Raw genomic sequence first — 13,566 nt, 5'->3', positions numbered from 1 at the left:
TGTGGCCCCAGGAAGCTCCCCCCCAGCCCTCAGCTATTCTTTACCAGGACAGCAGGGGGCTCCCTGGAGGCGGGGATTTCTGTGCCTTTGCTGCCCGGTGTGCCCCGGGGCCTGCTTACGTTACGCTTTAAAACTTGGCTAATAAAGGAATAAAACACTTGCTACTTCAAAAAACAGCCCCAGGAAAAAACTATGTGACAAATTTTCAGGAAGGTCATTCTGATGGCTTACACCTCTCACTTATGCCACAAACCTCGTTTGGGGAAACGTCAGTGTGGTTTCCAGCCTGCGCTACTTGGATGTAACACTAGGTGGCTCCCGAGCACGGCCTGCAGCCAGGCTGCACCACTGTGATTTTCCAGCAGACACAGGAGGACCAGGGAGAGAAACCCAGGAGCCTTCACCCTCCACTATGGGGAAAATACTCCTGTAACAACAATGACCTGTTGTCCATCCTCAGCACAGCCCCATGAGGTGAGCACAGCGAATGTCATAGACATGGGCAGAAAGGTCATGGGCAGAGAGGAGACCAGACAAGCTTGTCCTATTCAAGGACGAGACTCAGGTCTTCCATTTCCCAGGCCCGACTGTCTTTATCTCATCAGGACTGTCCTCACGTGGGTGACAGATTCGGTAGAGGAGCAAGTCCACCACAGCTGAAGCTCTCACCTGTCGCTTCACCTGCTCGGTACCATTCAAGCTCCCTGTCTGCCACAGCCAGCGCTGCCTGGCGCCCCAGGACACTCAACACTGATGCCGGGGCCTCTTGTCCTACACGCCTGGGTGCCCTGCTCCCACCAGCTCATCTCTACGCTCAGCTATGTTCTTTCCAAACTTATTATTGCCACTTGCTCTTTAATTAAATATTCTATAAACTGTGAAAACACAACTGCCACCAAGTTTGAGGTGAATTGAGTTTTGTGAAGATCCAATAAAGGGGAGTGGCTACAAAACTCCTATGAATTAGATGTGGGAGACTCCACTGTAAGGGACGGGGCATAGTTAGCTAGGATTCTGCCCTCACCCGTGTGAGATGTCTAGGTCTCAGACTAGGAGGCATGGAAGGGGCATGTGAGGTGCATTATACAGGAGAAGAAATGAACAACTCCATTCAGTTGGACTGGAATGCGAAGAAAAAAAACCTACATCAAGGATTCCTATTCCTTAGTGAATCACAGTGTTTGCTTTAAGTTAAAGTGTGATGAATTTCTTCATGACTCTTCATCACAACTGACTTCTTAGACTCACTGACCAGCTTCTGGTCCCCCATGAACGGGGTAAGAGGGCTCGACAGAATCTCATTTATATCTGACTGGCTGATCCCACCCGGGTCTGGATTGGGGGAGTGTTGGGTAAAGGTGCTGAGACACGAATGGGCTCTCAGCAAAAGGATGAAGAAGCCAGCGGGAGGGCTCCCACTGAACCAATCTGGAACAAGCCGAGACTGGTTTGGCTCAGTGGATAGAGCGTCAGCCTGCAGAATGAAAGGTCCCGGGTTCGATTCCAGTTAAGGGCATGTACCTTGGTTGTGGGCACATCCCCAGTAGGGGGTGTGCAAGAGGCAGCTGATCGATGATTCCTAACTCTCTGTCCCTCTCTCTTCCTCTCTGTAAAAAATCAATAAAATATATTTTTAAAAAAGAACCAATCTGGAACAATTTGAGGGTCAAAAGGAGAAACAAACAAACAAAAAAAGAATAGGGAAAAAAAGGGACTATAATGGATTATAACACTTTTAAAAATCCATGAATTCATAGGAGAGAGAGAGAGAGAGAGAGGGAGGGAGGGGGGGGATCAGAAATAAAGCCCTTCTTTATAGAAAAATGTCAGCTGGTAAATGCAGAATTCCCACTGAGTGAAGGAATTCCGGGAGGGACTGCCAGTTTTGCGGTGCCATCGGGTGAATGACTGTTGGGAAAGAGGACACCATCCACGCTGTCAAACATTCCCCTCAGGGAACTAACAACAAAGAGGAAAACGTGGTGGAGAGAAAAGCAGGTGCCACCTGTGCCGAGAGAGCCATGCTGGCATCACTAGCAGGCGTCCAGTACCAACGGTACAACCTGCCATGTGGTGCCTCCTGAGGCGTGTCCTGTGACTGTTGTTTCAAGAGCATCTACCTTTAATCCAATAGGTCCTTTGGACCTATTTTTAGTTCACAGGGAATACAAGGCGAGTTAAACACCACCATGAGGAAACAAGTGAGCAAGCCCGAATGGGTCAAATGCCACTCCCATGGAGCAGTGGTCGGAGGACGGAAGCAGATTAAAGGGAAGAGTGTCACATGCAATGCAAGGCACCTGACTGGACCCTGGTTTACAAATACCCGCTCTGTGAGCGGGATCTGGGACAATGTGAATACGGACTGAGTGTCCGACGTCAAACGTTAATTGTTGAGGTGTGAATGGTATAAAGGTTAGGACTGTGCTTGGTCTTGGGAGACAGCTGCGAGGGTATTTATGGGTGAAGGACTGGGATGCTTCCCTTTTATATTCAAATGGTTCAGCAACAGACAGAGAGAAAGTGAAAAATAACTAACAAATGTTGAATCTGGACAGAGGAACAGAGGTATTTTCTGCACATCTTTAAAATTCTCAAAAGTTGGGAGAACAAAAACAAAAACAAAAATAAAAACAAAACAAATGGAAGTTTGTTCACCTATGGAAGCTCCGAGTTCCCACATACGGGGAAGTGACTGGGGAGGGAGAGGAAAACCAGACACTTGCTCCCGTTCACCCCTTTCGTTCATCTGGTCGTGAGACAAGGCGAAGGGCCAGCAGCGTGTATTAAACACGTGTCACCACTCTCCGATCCTGACAGGAGGCTCTTCGCCCTGGAGGTACAGGAGGATGCAGTCTCCAAAGGCCTGTGCTCGGTACTCACCGGGTTCTCCTTGCAGTCCTCACTCAGCATCTCCGGGGCGATCCAGCCTTCGGTGCCAGGCACCCCCGAGCGGCGGCTAAAGCTGTGCCTGCCCACTGCCAGCTTCTTGCAGAGGCCGAAGTCGGAGATCATGGCCTTGATCCTGCCATGCGCATTGGGCATGGAGAGGAGGATGTTGTGGGGTTTCAGGTCTCTGTGAACTAACACAAAACTCCGGATGAGCCCAATGCAAACCAGGAGCAACATCGGGCCTCCTCCGGCGACGGGAGTGCACCCTCCTCAGACGGCCAAGCGCCCTGCCGCCTCCAAAGGTTTCAACTGCGTAAGGACCCTCCTCAGATCCTTCCACAGCGTGCACACCAGCCATGCAGCAGAGAGCTTAGCAGAGCAGGCGCACCCGGGCAGGCCGGTCACCCCACCCGGCCGCCCGATGGAGGGAAGCTCTCACCGATGTTGAGCGAGTGCAGGTGGGCCAGGCCGGAGGTGGTCTGCTGCAGCAAGGTGATGGGCTCCAGGCCGAGGTGGGCGAAGTCCTTCTGCTCCACGTACTGCGAGAGACACCTGTGGCTCAGCCCCAGGACTCGGCCCCTCGGGGCGTTCTCCTCTTTCTCTTTTCAACGGGATTCAATTTTATTTAGAAAGATCCTGCCTCCAGCCTTTGGCTTTAACATTTGGTACTGAGTCAGCTCCTTTTCTTTGATCATATTTTAAGAAAGAAAAGTTTTACTGACAATATTCTGTCCAAATCCTTATTTTTCCAAAGATCTTCTCAAAGAATAGACTAATTTAGACAAACAAGCCCCAACTTACTAGTTTCCAGTGGGAACAATAAGAGGGGAAGACACTCAAGCTCACTGCCTCATACAGGTAAACCTAGTGTGAGTGAGAGTTTCATGGTGCGTTGGAGACTGAGCAAAAGGAATTATGATCCTAATGGCTCAGGTCATCAAGAAGCATCCTCCAAGCCCACACCAGCCCTGGGATCAGGACCGGCCAGGTATTCTAGAGGCCAAGAGGCAGACGGATGCTAACCACAGATTGCCCCGGGGCAGGCTGAGGGGACGCCCCAGTTCAAGGTGGGGTGATAAAATTGCTCTACATTTTGACTTTGCTTACATGGGCATGCAGCTTTGTCAAAATGCATCAAACGGTTTTAAACGAGTACGTACTATAACTTCAGTAAAGTTAATAAAAAGAAGTAAGAGCGACTTCGGCAGCCCTGAGACCAGGCCCCAGGTGCCGGGGGAGCTGCCGCGGTGACGGGCACCCACCTCCTGCAGCGTGGCGGTGCACAGCTCGATGGCGATGTACTGGAACTGCCGGTCCTTCTCGGTGCAGAAGTACCGGATCACGTTCGGGTGCTCGTCGGACTCCCGCAGCAGCTGCACCTCGCGGTCGGCGAAGCTGAAGCACTCGGGGAGGATCCTCTTGACCGCCACGTCGCGGCTGTCGAACATGCCCCTGCAGGACAGGGAGCAGGGCTGGGTTGGGCGGTGCGGTGGGGGCTGTGGACATGACCGGAGGCCCATGGACCACATGCTCCTTCCCTTCTGACACAGCGGCCACTCAGCCGCCTGACAGCCCGGGAGGCCCCACCCACCCACCCATGGTCGCCACTTCTCTCCCCGAAGGCGGAACTCTTCCGTCTGAGTCACGGCTCTGACCCTGTCTGTCGTGGTGAAGGCACAGGGCTCTCTAACCCACTCACCGGTACACAATTGTGCCCTCCGCTCCGTGGCCCAGGACGTCCTTGGGGCAGAAAGAAATTTTTCCAACCATCACCATGCTGGTTTCCTCATCTGGGACAAAACGGGAAAAAGGAGGGCTGTGTTAAGCATACCTAACCCAAACCGGGAGGTTAGAATGGCTACCAGCTTCCTGAGCTCAGACTGACACACGCATCTCAGACGCTCTATGCCTGTCCCCTCGTGAGAGCTCTAGGCCCCCTCCCCATTCACGCCCAGGGCCACCCCGTCCATGTCCCCTGCCCCGGTCCTGCATCTGCACTGCTGTGAGAATGAACGTCTTACACCTTCCCGAAGACAGGGGCTCGCTGCAGACCCGCCTCAAGGATTTGCACTGAAACACCCAGGGAGCCGCTGTGGACGTGACCCGGGGAGACCAGCTGCAGAGTCTCCAGTGTGAGACGAGGACTCTGAGGCCTCTTGTCCTGACACCGGCCTGAGCCACCCCCAAGGGAAAGGGGACCACCAGCTGCACTTCCTTCCCTGGTCCCTGGCTCCTGGGAATGCTCTCAAGCCAGGGCCAGTGCACCTCTGCTCAGCAGTGATTCCCGTCCTTGTGTGGCATCCCAGGGGGCTCCCAGAAGGCCCTCCGAGAGGAGAGGCCACAGAGGGGGCAGGACCCCGGCCCCAGAGTGGGAGGGACTCAGGTGAGAACATGTTGAACGCGTGGGAGCCTCGTAACCCCATGGACACTGTGCTGTGCCTCTCAGGTGACACTCAAATGAAAGAGAAAACGGCACCAAACGGCGACCGGCTTTACCCTCGTCGTCCTGCTCCAGGCAGGGGCTGGTGCCGGCCCTGGAGGCAGAGCCGCTGGAGTGCAGAGAGTGGTTGGAGGCTCGGGGGGACGTGCTGGGGCTGCTGGTGCCCGAGCTCTCCGAGTACAGGCCGGACGAGTCCTGGAGCTCGGCGTCCTGAGCCACGTCCCCGGGTGCGTGGAAGGGCAGCTGCTGCTGTTGCAGGAGCTGCATTTTCTCCAGTTCCTGCTGGAACTGCCGGTGCTGGAGCTGCTGCTGCTGATGCATGCTCTGGGAAGAGAAACACACATCCTGGGGCCTGGGGGAGGCAGGGAGCGGCTCCCCGCGCCAGAGAAGCAGGTGCGCTTTACGTGGCCCCACCGGGCGGAGGAGACGGTGGGAAGGCACAGGAGGAGGGTCCCTTCCACGGCTGGGGGTCTTCCCGCCAGTTAGACTTCCCAGGACAGCCCGTCCTCCCACCGGAGGCTGGCGGCCACCAGGCAGGGACAGCAGAGGTGGACGCACTTACACGAGTGGAAAGCACCCCCAAAGTAAAGGGTTCAGATCCTATACGGAATGAGCTTCCCGGGCACTGTGAGCTAAGGTAATAAACATTTCAGGGCTTGGAGCAACCTGGCGAAGGAACACTCCCCTCAGGTATACGGTACCCAATGCACGGCCTATGTGACTACGTGACTTTAGCTCACTTATTTCCAACTGGAAAGCGGAAGGGATGACCAGACCGCCTTTCTCACTCTCACCGATATCTCTAACAGCCGGTTTTTAGGGAAGAAAGTTAAAGGGATTTTCACCTGTAATGACTATTCTTAAAAAAGGAAAATGTAGTTAACTATTCAAATCAGTTTGCACAGTTAAACCATAAGATGTAGTTACAAAATCATCATTTTTTGAGAAGCCAGTGGCTCTCTAATTGCAATGTTTTTGAAGATTAGCAAATGTTAACGTTTACATGTGAAAAGAAATGAATATGCTTGTTTGCCCTGTTTGCCCGGGCCTCACTGTCATCAGGTGAAACATCTGGGCGGGCCAAGGGGAGGGCGGGCCTCACCAGGGGGTAGGTGATGATGAAGGCCACCCAGCCGATGAGCAGGAAGGTGCTCAGGATGATGGTGGCGATGTCCTTGAGCACGGAGTCCACGGGGGCCTCGGGCCTGGCGGGGGCGTGAGCGAACTTCTTCTCCACATCCTGAGAAACGGTGCTGGGCGCGTGGTCTGAAGTCTGGTCAACCAGGTGGAGAACCTTGTGTGGGAGAGAGTGGCTACATCTCTGCAACATTTCCAGCCAGACAAACGAGCCCATCAGGAGCAGCACTGTCTCTTCATAAGGAACACGTGACGTGTGCTGGATTTTCTAAGCCCTCCCGGAGGGCGCGGGGCCGGACAGCCACCGCCTTCCCCAAAGCGACTGCCCAGAGAATCACAGCTGTGATGGTGTCGTTACTCAGGCTGAGCAGCCACTGGACTCTGGTCTCCCGCTTCCTCTCTTTGTCTCCCCTGCGCTGCCAGGGTTGTCAAGGTTTGGCAACGTGGCTCTTCTGTAGCCAAGCGATCCCATTTCCCACTGGTCCCCACCTGGCAGCCTCAGGCCTGGCTCCTCAGCCCCTCAGCTGGTCACACAGGGCCAGCCTCACCTCCAGGCCTCACCTCTGCTCTCCTCCCTCCAGCGGCCCTGCTGCTGTCCCACCCTTCGGTCCCGCTGCCCTTCTGCGGCTTTCGCTAATGGCCATCCCCTCCCTCCCCTCCGTCCCCACCGGCTGTGAGCTGCCGTGGATGCCCCAGTGGAGTCGACTGCGAGCCCTAAAGGCAAGAGTGATGCCTGTTCCCACCACCGACCCGAGGAGCCGTGGCTGCTCCCCGCCCCACTCACGTCCTCGAAGCTCTTTTTCTCGGAGTCGGCAGGAATCACATTTTCCCGGTGTTTGGGCAGGTTGTAGGGGAATCTCTCCAGCATCTTGGTAGACGCAGACAGCGGCGTTTCATGGTGCCCTGGGAGAGGAAAGAAAACTTTCGTGAGAACAGCGTCCAGGGGGTGGCAGCCCTCGCCGCCCAGCTGAGGCAGCAGTCGCTGTCCACGGAGAGGCCTGCTGTGCAAACACTCACATCTATAAAGGAAGAGCAAGAACACGAGAGGTAGCTGCCAGGAATGTCTCGTTAAGACAGAAGTTTTGCCCAGCTGGTGTCGCTCAGTGGTTGAGCATCCACCCATAAATCAGGAGGTCACCAGTTCATTCTGGGCCAGGGCACATGCAGCGTTGTGGGCATGCAGGAGGCAGCCAATTGATGTTTCTCTCTCATCAATGTTTCTATCTATCTCCCTTCCCTTCTCTCTAAAATCAATAAAAACGTTTAAAAAGAGAGAGAGAGAGAGAGAGAGAGAGAGAGAGAGAGAGAGAGAGAGAGAGAGAGAGAGACATTTTGTTACTTAACGGCACATATCCAGTCTTCTGAATCTCATAATGAGGGGCGAGAAGTCTCCTTGTCAGGGGAGGAATTTGGGTGCTGGGATACGTTTCAGAGCCTGTGCGTGTTCCTAACAGGCTGTCCGCTGCTGAAGCGTTAGGAGCTTTGTTCGACGTCCAAGGCGTTCGCCCTTCCACGCTTACCCTGTCACATCACTCCCCTGAGGGCAGCCACTTCCCATCTTGGTGAAGAGAAACCTCAGGAGCCCCTGTGCACTCTGGCACCCCCACTTCCCTCCTGCCCACCCCACCCCTGTGGCTGCATCCCCGCCTCTCACCACCTCTGGGGCTGGGAGGCAGCAGGATTGGGACACAGGATGGGAAAATCAGATTCAAGAAGACTCGGTCCTGCTGTAATTACTTGGGACACTTGCCAGAGACACAGCTCTCTCACCTCTGCCCTCATCTGTCACACTCACTGCCTCTGGGTGTCATCTTGATGTCTTTCCTGGCTGGCTGACAGCGGAAGAGTGATGGCAGCAACAGCAGAAGAGAAGGAGAAGGGACTCCCCATACGCTCCCAGGATTTCTGCCGTGGTTCCTGGACCAGGATCCAGCCTCTAACTCTTCACCTCCCTCAGTCCCTGCTGGTCTTCACCCCTTTCCTCCCCCCGCCTCACTGCACCCTCTACCCCTCACCCACGCCAACTCCAAGTGAATTCTTCTATAGCAACCACTCCAGTTTCCTTAACTCTCAATGGAAGTAAAGTAACAGGGGCACCTGTCTGTGGAAAATAGGAAATGCATTCTAATGTGCTTAGTGCCAGTGCCTGGCACATTACAGACAGTCAGTGCATTGGTTGGTTGCACGAAGTTTACCTTACAGTCATGTGATGCACAATGACGTTTGATGGCAGCTTGCATATATGACAACGGCCCCATGAGATTACAATGGAGCTGGAGATTTCCCATCGCCGGGCAGCGTCGCCATCATGTCCCAGCACAACCCGTAACTCCAGCGTCCGCGGTGACGCTGGAGTTAACAAACCTATGGCCCTGCCAGTCGTATAAACGTGTAACACAGACAGCTGTGTGCAGTGCAAATACTGGCGACAGACATCTATGTTACTGGTTTATGTGCTTACTACACTGTACTTTTTGTTATTTTAATGTGTCCTCTTTCTACTTATAAAGTTTGCTGTCAAACAGTGTTTCACGTGAAGCCTCATCTATCTTGCGCTTACTGTCTCTCTGGATGGCATCATTTTCTCGTCAGCTTGATTTAATCTCGCGCTGTTCTGTGCAGTAACACGCTGTGGAGGTGTTAGCCTAGCAGCACTGCGCTGTGCCATATAGCGTAGGTATGCAGGAGCCTGTACCTTCTAGGTTTGTGTAACGACATTCTGGGATGTTTGCAAAATGAAAAAATGGCCTAATGATGCGTCTTTCAGACCGTATCCCCGACATGACTGTACATAGTACCTGAGTTTTGGAATCATCGTTAAACAATGTTTGAGAACTGACTTGGCAACACAGCTGCCCTGTTTGCTTCCCTTGGGGGTAAACATGTCCCAGATCTGGAGGACTCGGACACAAACTAAGCACAAGCCGCAGACTGTAACTAGCAAGGTCGGCTCTGCCCACCAGGAGGCAGCACATGGCAGGGAATCAACTCACCGATCAGAAGCCAGTAGTTCCTCAAGTAGTTGAGCTTGTTCTTCCCTTTGAGCCCGGGGTTCAACTTTAGATCCGTGCTGGGTGTGATCACACACTTCCCTTTGTCCCCAATGGTGACTCCGTCGGTCTGGGGGCCGTCCAGCAAAGGAAGGGTGCTGCCTCGGGGCTGTGGAGACACAACTGAAGTGAGGCCTGGGCAGCCCTCGCAGGTGAGCAGGCCTTCCCTTCCTGTGACCATCCTAAGGGACTGTCCTACCTCCGGTTGGGGCTGGGCCAAGACAGTCAGAGCAAGACACAAAGGCCGAGGGACAGCAGGGAAGGCTCCCCCTCAGGGTGGGAAATGCTGTGCTGAGGTCTTTAACATGGACACCTTTTCAAATGCTTTTGTCTAGGAACTGGGAACAGGAAGGTTGTGTGTGGAGTTCCAAGTGGCTACTGTGAGCAGCAGTGTAAGGGAAGGAGAATGCCAGGGCACGAGCAATCCACAATCCGGGCACCTGACCAGGTGGAGTAAGCGCCCCCAACGAGCCCGCTGCTGGCTCGGGCGCTGCTGGACCTCATGGGAGCCGCTGACCCACTCGCCTCACTAGAAAGACAAGTGACGCCAACCAAACACCTCGAACACCAAATGAGCAGCCAGGATCGTGAGGCTGCAGACGCCCAGAGACAGAGCACTGCCCAGGTCAGGAAAGGATACAAAGGATCTGAGTAGCGAAAAGGAGGAAGGGGAGGGCCGGAGTGTGAGGTGCAGCCTGAACAAAGGCTCAGAGAGAAGGACAGGGAACTTCTGAGATCGGTGAGAAGACACACGGGTTGGACCCAGCGGTGGGGGGGACGGCACCGCGGGACGGGGTGAGGAGAGCTGTGACCACCGGCGGGGCTTAGGCTACCTCACCAGGCAAAGGGGTGGCCAGGGCCTCCCGGGCCTAGCGAGCTGTTGGCCACGCAGCTCTCCTCGAAAGGAGAAAGTGGTGCAGGAAGCGTGTTTGAGGATCTGAGACCTGTGTCCTGCATTCTTAACCAACAGATGCTTATACAGGACTCAGTCACTCCGCAAAAATGGAGCAGGAGCAGTTAGGAGTTTGTATCTGTGACCCTCCCTCTTCCCCCCTCGCAAGGGGACTCACCACAACAGCAACCCCCTCGTGGACCATTGAGGGGGAGGCGTAGAGGCTGGTAGAGTATTTCCCGACATACAGGGTGGGCCTAGGAGAAAACAAACACATACATTCCACACTCCTTTAAATTCTGGAGAAGAATCCCAGCCCCAGCCCCAAATACCACCCAGAAGAATAGCCAGCTGAACTCCTAAGCACGCTGGGGTGTGGAGGCGAGACTCCTGCCCTGGCAGCAGCAGAACTGGACTCAGGCCCCGCTGCCACTCACTGCCTGGTGTCCCCACCTGTCCTCAGCCATGCCCGCGGCGCCCGCAGAAAGGACCGCACGCAGGGATCGCCCGGAGAGACTGGCACTTGCGACCACGGCAAAGCCCCCAAGATGGTGGCGTATAATTTAGAGAAAACATCCTTGCATGTCATCTCAATTGCTCTTCTCCAAAAGTTCTCTCAAGTGGAAAACTGAGGCTGAGGGGGGCGGGGTGGAGAGCACAAGTCCGCTGAATCTTAGACACATGCACCTTAACAGTGCAGGCCTGATTTTTAAGTGAATATGACTTATAGTAAAAACTTAGAAGATACATGAAATTGGAAAATTAGTAAATCTCTTATAATCCCGCTACCTAAGATACATCCAAATTGTACTACCAATACTGTCTGTTTCCTGTCCCCACCCATAATTTTAATTCATTTAATACTTAAGAATTCTGAAGCGCCAGGGGACGCCCCCGGTTCTTATATTCTGGGGTTTATGAATGAGCCTGTCTTGGTTTTTATTATCCTCACGGCTTCAGAGTCAACTGCCGAGCCCTGGCCCCAGGGTGTGGTGTGGCACGCTGCGGCAGGACCAGAGAGTCAGGGTCACAGAGGCCCTCTCTGCCCCGAGTTCCCCGACTCACGTCAGCTTGCTCTTGGCCTCCGTCTCCTTGGGGAAGGGGTACTTCCACTTGGTGATGCGCCCCACCTCCCCGGACATGAAGGTCAGGTAGCGCAGGGTCTCCATGGCGACGTTGATGTGCATCACCTTCCGCAGCCCCTCCCGCTGCCACATGTAAAAGGCCACCACGGGGGAAGCGTAATTCTGGATCCACAGGACATCGCCCGATTCACTGTCCACCGTCACCACCAGCCCGTCGCCATTGGACACAAAATGGGACATCTCTGCACAGATCAGACAGACAAAGCCACGTCGAGTCTCGCCCCGTTCCGCAACCACATCCTCATGTCCCGGCAGGCTGCGGCCACTCAGCTAGAGGAAACGAGGCTTCTGGAGAGTTCTCTGAGCTCCCCGAACAGTTCCACTCGTTTCTAAGGAGCTCGCTCAGGCTCTCCCGCAGCCACACCAGGAGCTGCCTTGTTTGTAAGCCTAAGACCGGGTCACCCTCTGGAAGGCAAGTCACTGGGTGACGCTCGTCAGCATTCCAATCTCTTAGTGAGGGGAAATGCTGAGCAGAAAGGAGCCCATGGGGACACATTTGATAGCAGTCATTTCAAACCTACTGATCAAGCTCAGAGTCAGGGTGGAACACATCTGACCACAGAGCAGCCTTCTATCAGCCTTCCTGACCCCGGTATTGAGCTGGCAGGATCGGTTTTTAGTTTTCATTGGAGTTGGGGAAAGTTTACAAGAGAAATAACTGGAGGGCGAGCCACATGTAGGCAGTGAGTTGTCACTGTCACAAGGTGATGCTTTTTGCTGCTTCCCCCTGGGCTTCTAGCAAGTTCCTTCTGAGACACACAGGAACCGGGCAGAGGGCACCTTCCCTCCTCTCAGGCTGCCTTGCGCTGTCTTACTCGGCTTTGCCTCCTCACTTCTCACCGGGACCTGCCTTCAGCGCCGCCTGCTGAAGCATTTACTCTAATCCCATGGGAAGTCCAGAACCTGCTGACCAAGGGAGTCTCAAAAGGACTCCTCCGGAGCGAGCCCTTCCTCCTGGATCACGAGGACCGCCCCGCCGGCCACGCCCCAGGGTACTCACTGTAGTCCACGTCGTCCTCGGGCAGCGAGGCTGCGTAGTCAAAGTAGGTGGCGTTCCACCGGAGCTCTCGGGCTTTGGTGTCGTACATGGTGATGGTGTATTCTGAGGACACACACCAGCCCGTTACCCAGGGGGGCCGTGGCACCCACCCAGGTGCTGACCTTATCTAAATTACAACAGACGAGTCCTCCCTGAACTGCCTGCAAAAAGCCCAGGCCATCCTCGCGGAGAGAGAAAAGGCCACGTGGAGAACTGAAGTCTCAGACCCGGGAGTGAACCCAGCCAACGGCACGTGGCGGAGACGAGCCACCCCGGGGTGCCCTCGAACTCGGGACTCACAGGATCCTGAGCAGTACCACAGGCTGTTCTAAGCCACGTAAGCTCTGGGTGGCTTATTATACAGCAACAGGCAGATGATGTTAGAAATCGGTGCCTAATGAAGTGGAAAGGTCTCATAACCCAAACCCAGAACATGTGGCGCGGACCAGGTGGCAAATGGAGGCCGAAAGGTGGACGTGGAAACAGAAAGAGCAGGAAGAAAACTGCTACTGGAAGTGGAAAAGGGGTAACCCAGGTTACGGGTGGTGACACAATTACCTAATGGGTCTGCTAACGAGATTTCCACGCAAAATGCAGAAAGCGCCGAATGGCTTCTCTCAACTGCATATGATACATTGCGAGACATAAATTAAAGAAGCAACAATTCGGATTTCAAGCTGAATAGAGAGAAAATATAGAGGGTGCAGGACTGGCATCCAGAAAAAAGATTCTCACTGTAAAAAATGGCTTTATGGCAAAGATGAAGTCCAGAGTGCTACCAGCAAAAACTGGCCCCAGGGTCCAGATAAAATCAAGTGTGAGGCAGTTAGCCCTTGTCGAGAAGCTCAGTTGGTTAAAACATTGTGGTTGCAGGTTCAATCTCCGGTCAAAGCACATATGAGAAGCAACTAATGAATGCATGAATATGTGGAGCAACAAATTGATGTTTCTCTCTCTAAAAACCCATTAAA

General features: G+C 54.1%; 1 protein-coding gene across 2 annotated transcripts in view; it reads right to left on the bottom strand.

The window, feature by feature from the left end:
- Positions 1-13,566, bottom strand: part of ERN1 (endoplasmic reticulum to nucleus signaling 1) — a 66,170-nt gene that overhangs the window by 7,750 nt on the left and 44,854 nt on the right. Inside the window, exons 7-17 of one of the 2 annotated variants that reach the window (XM_084864144.1) lie at positions 12,557-12,658; positions 11,477-11,738; positions 10,590-10,668; positions 9,463-9,628; positions 7,254-7,372; positions 6,435-6,653; positions 5,389-5,656; positions 4,592-4,682; positions 4,155-4,344; positions 3,332-3,431; positions 2,884-3,083 (exon numbers count right to left, since the gene is read on the bottom strand). In XM_084864144.1, the coding sequence (XP_084720270.1) occupies positions 2,884-3,083; positions 3,332-3,431; positions 4,155-4,344; positions 4,592-4,682; positions 5,389-5,656; positions 6,435-6,653; positions 7,254-7,372; positions 9,463-9,628; positions 10,590-10,668; positions 11,477-11,738; positions 12,557-12,658 (1,796 nt within the window). The remainder of the gene's footprint in view (positions 1-2,883; positions 3,084-3,331; positions 3,432-4,154; positions 4,345-4,591; positions 4,683-5,388; positions 5,657-6,434; positions 6,654-7,253; positions 7,373-9,462; positions 9,629-10,589; positions 10,669-11,476; positions 11,739-12,556; positions 12,659-13,566) is intronic. The other variant, XM_084864143.1, reaches the window with a different exon arrangement.

Source organism: Pipistrellus hanaki (assembly GCF_964339955.1).
Source record: "Pipistrellus hanaki genome assembly, chromosome: 16".
Lineage (NCBI taxonomy): Eukaryota > Metazoa > Chordata > Mammalia > Chiroptera > Vespertilionidae > Pipistrellus > Pipistrellus hanaki.
Note: the sequence above shows the minus strand (reverse complement) of the source record. Positions and strands in the feature narration are given on the sequence as shown.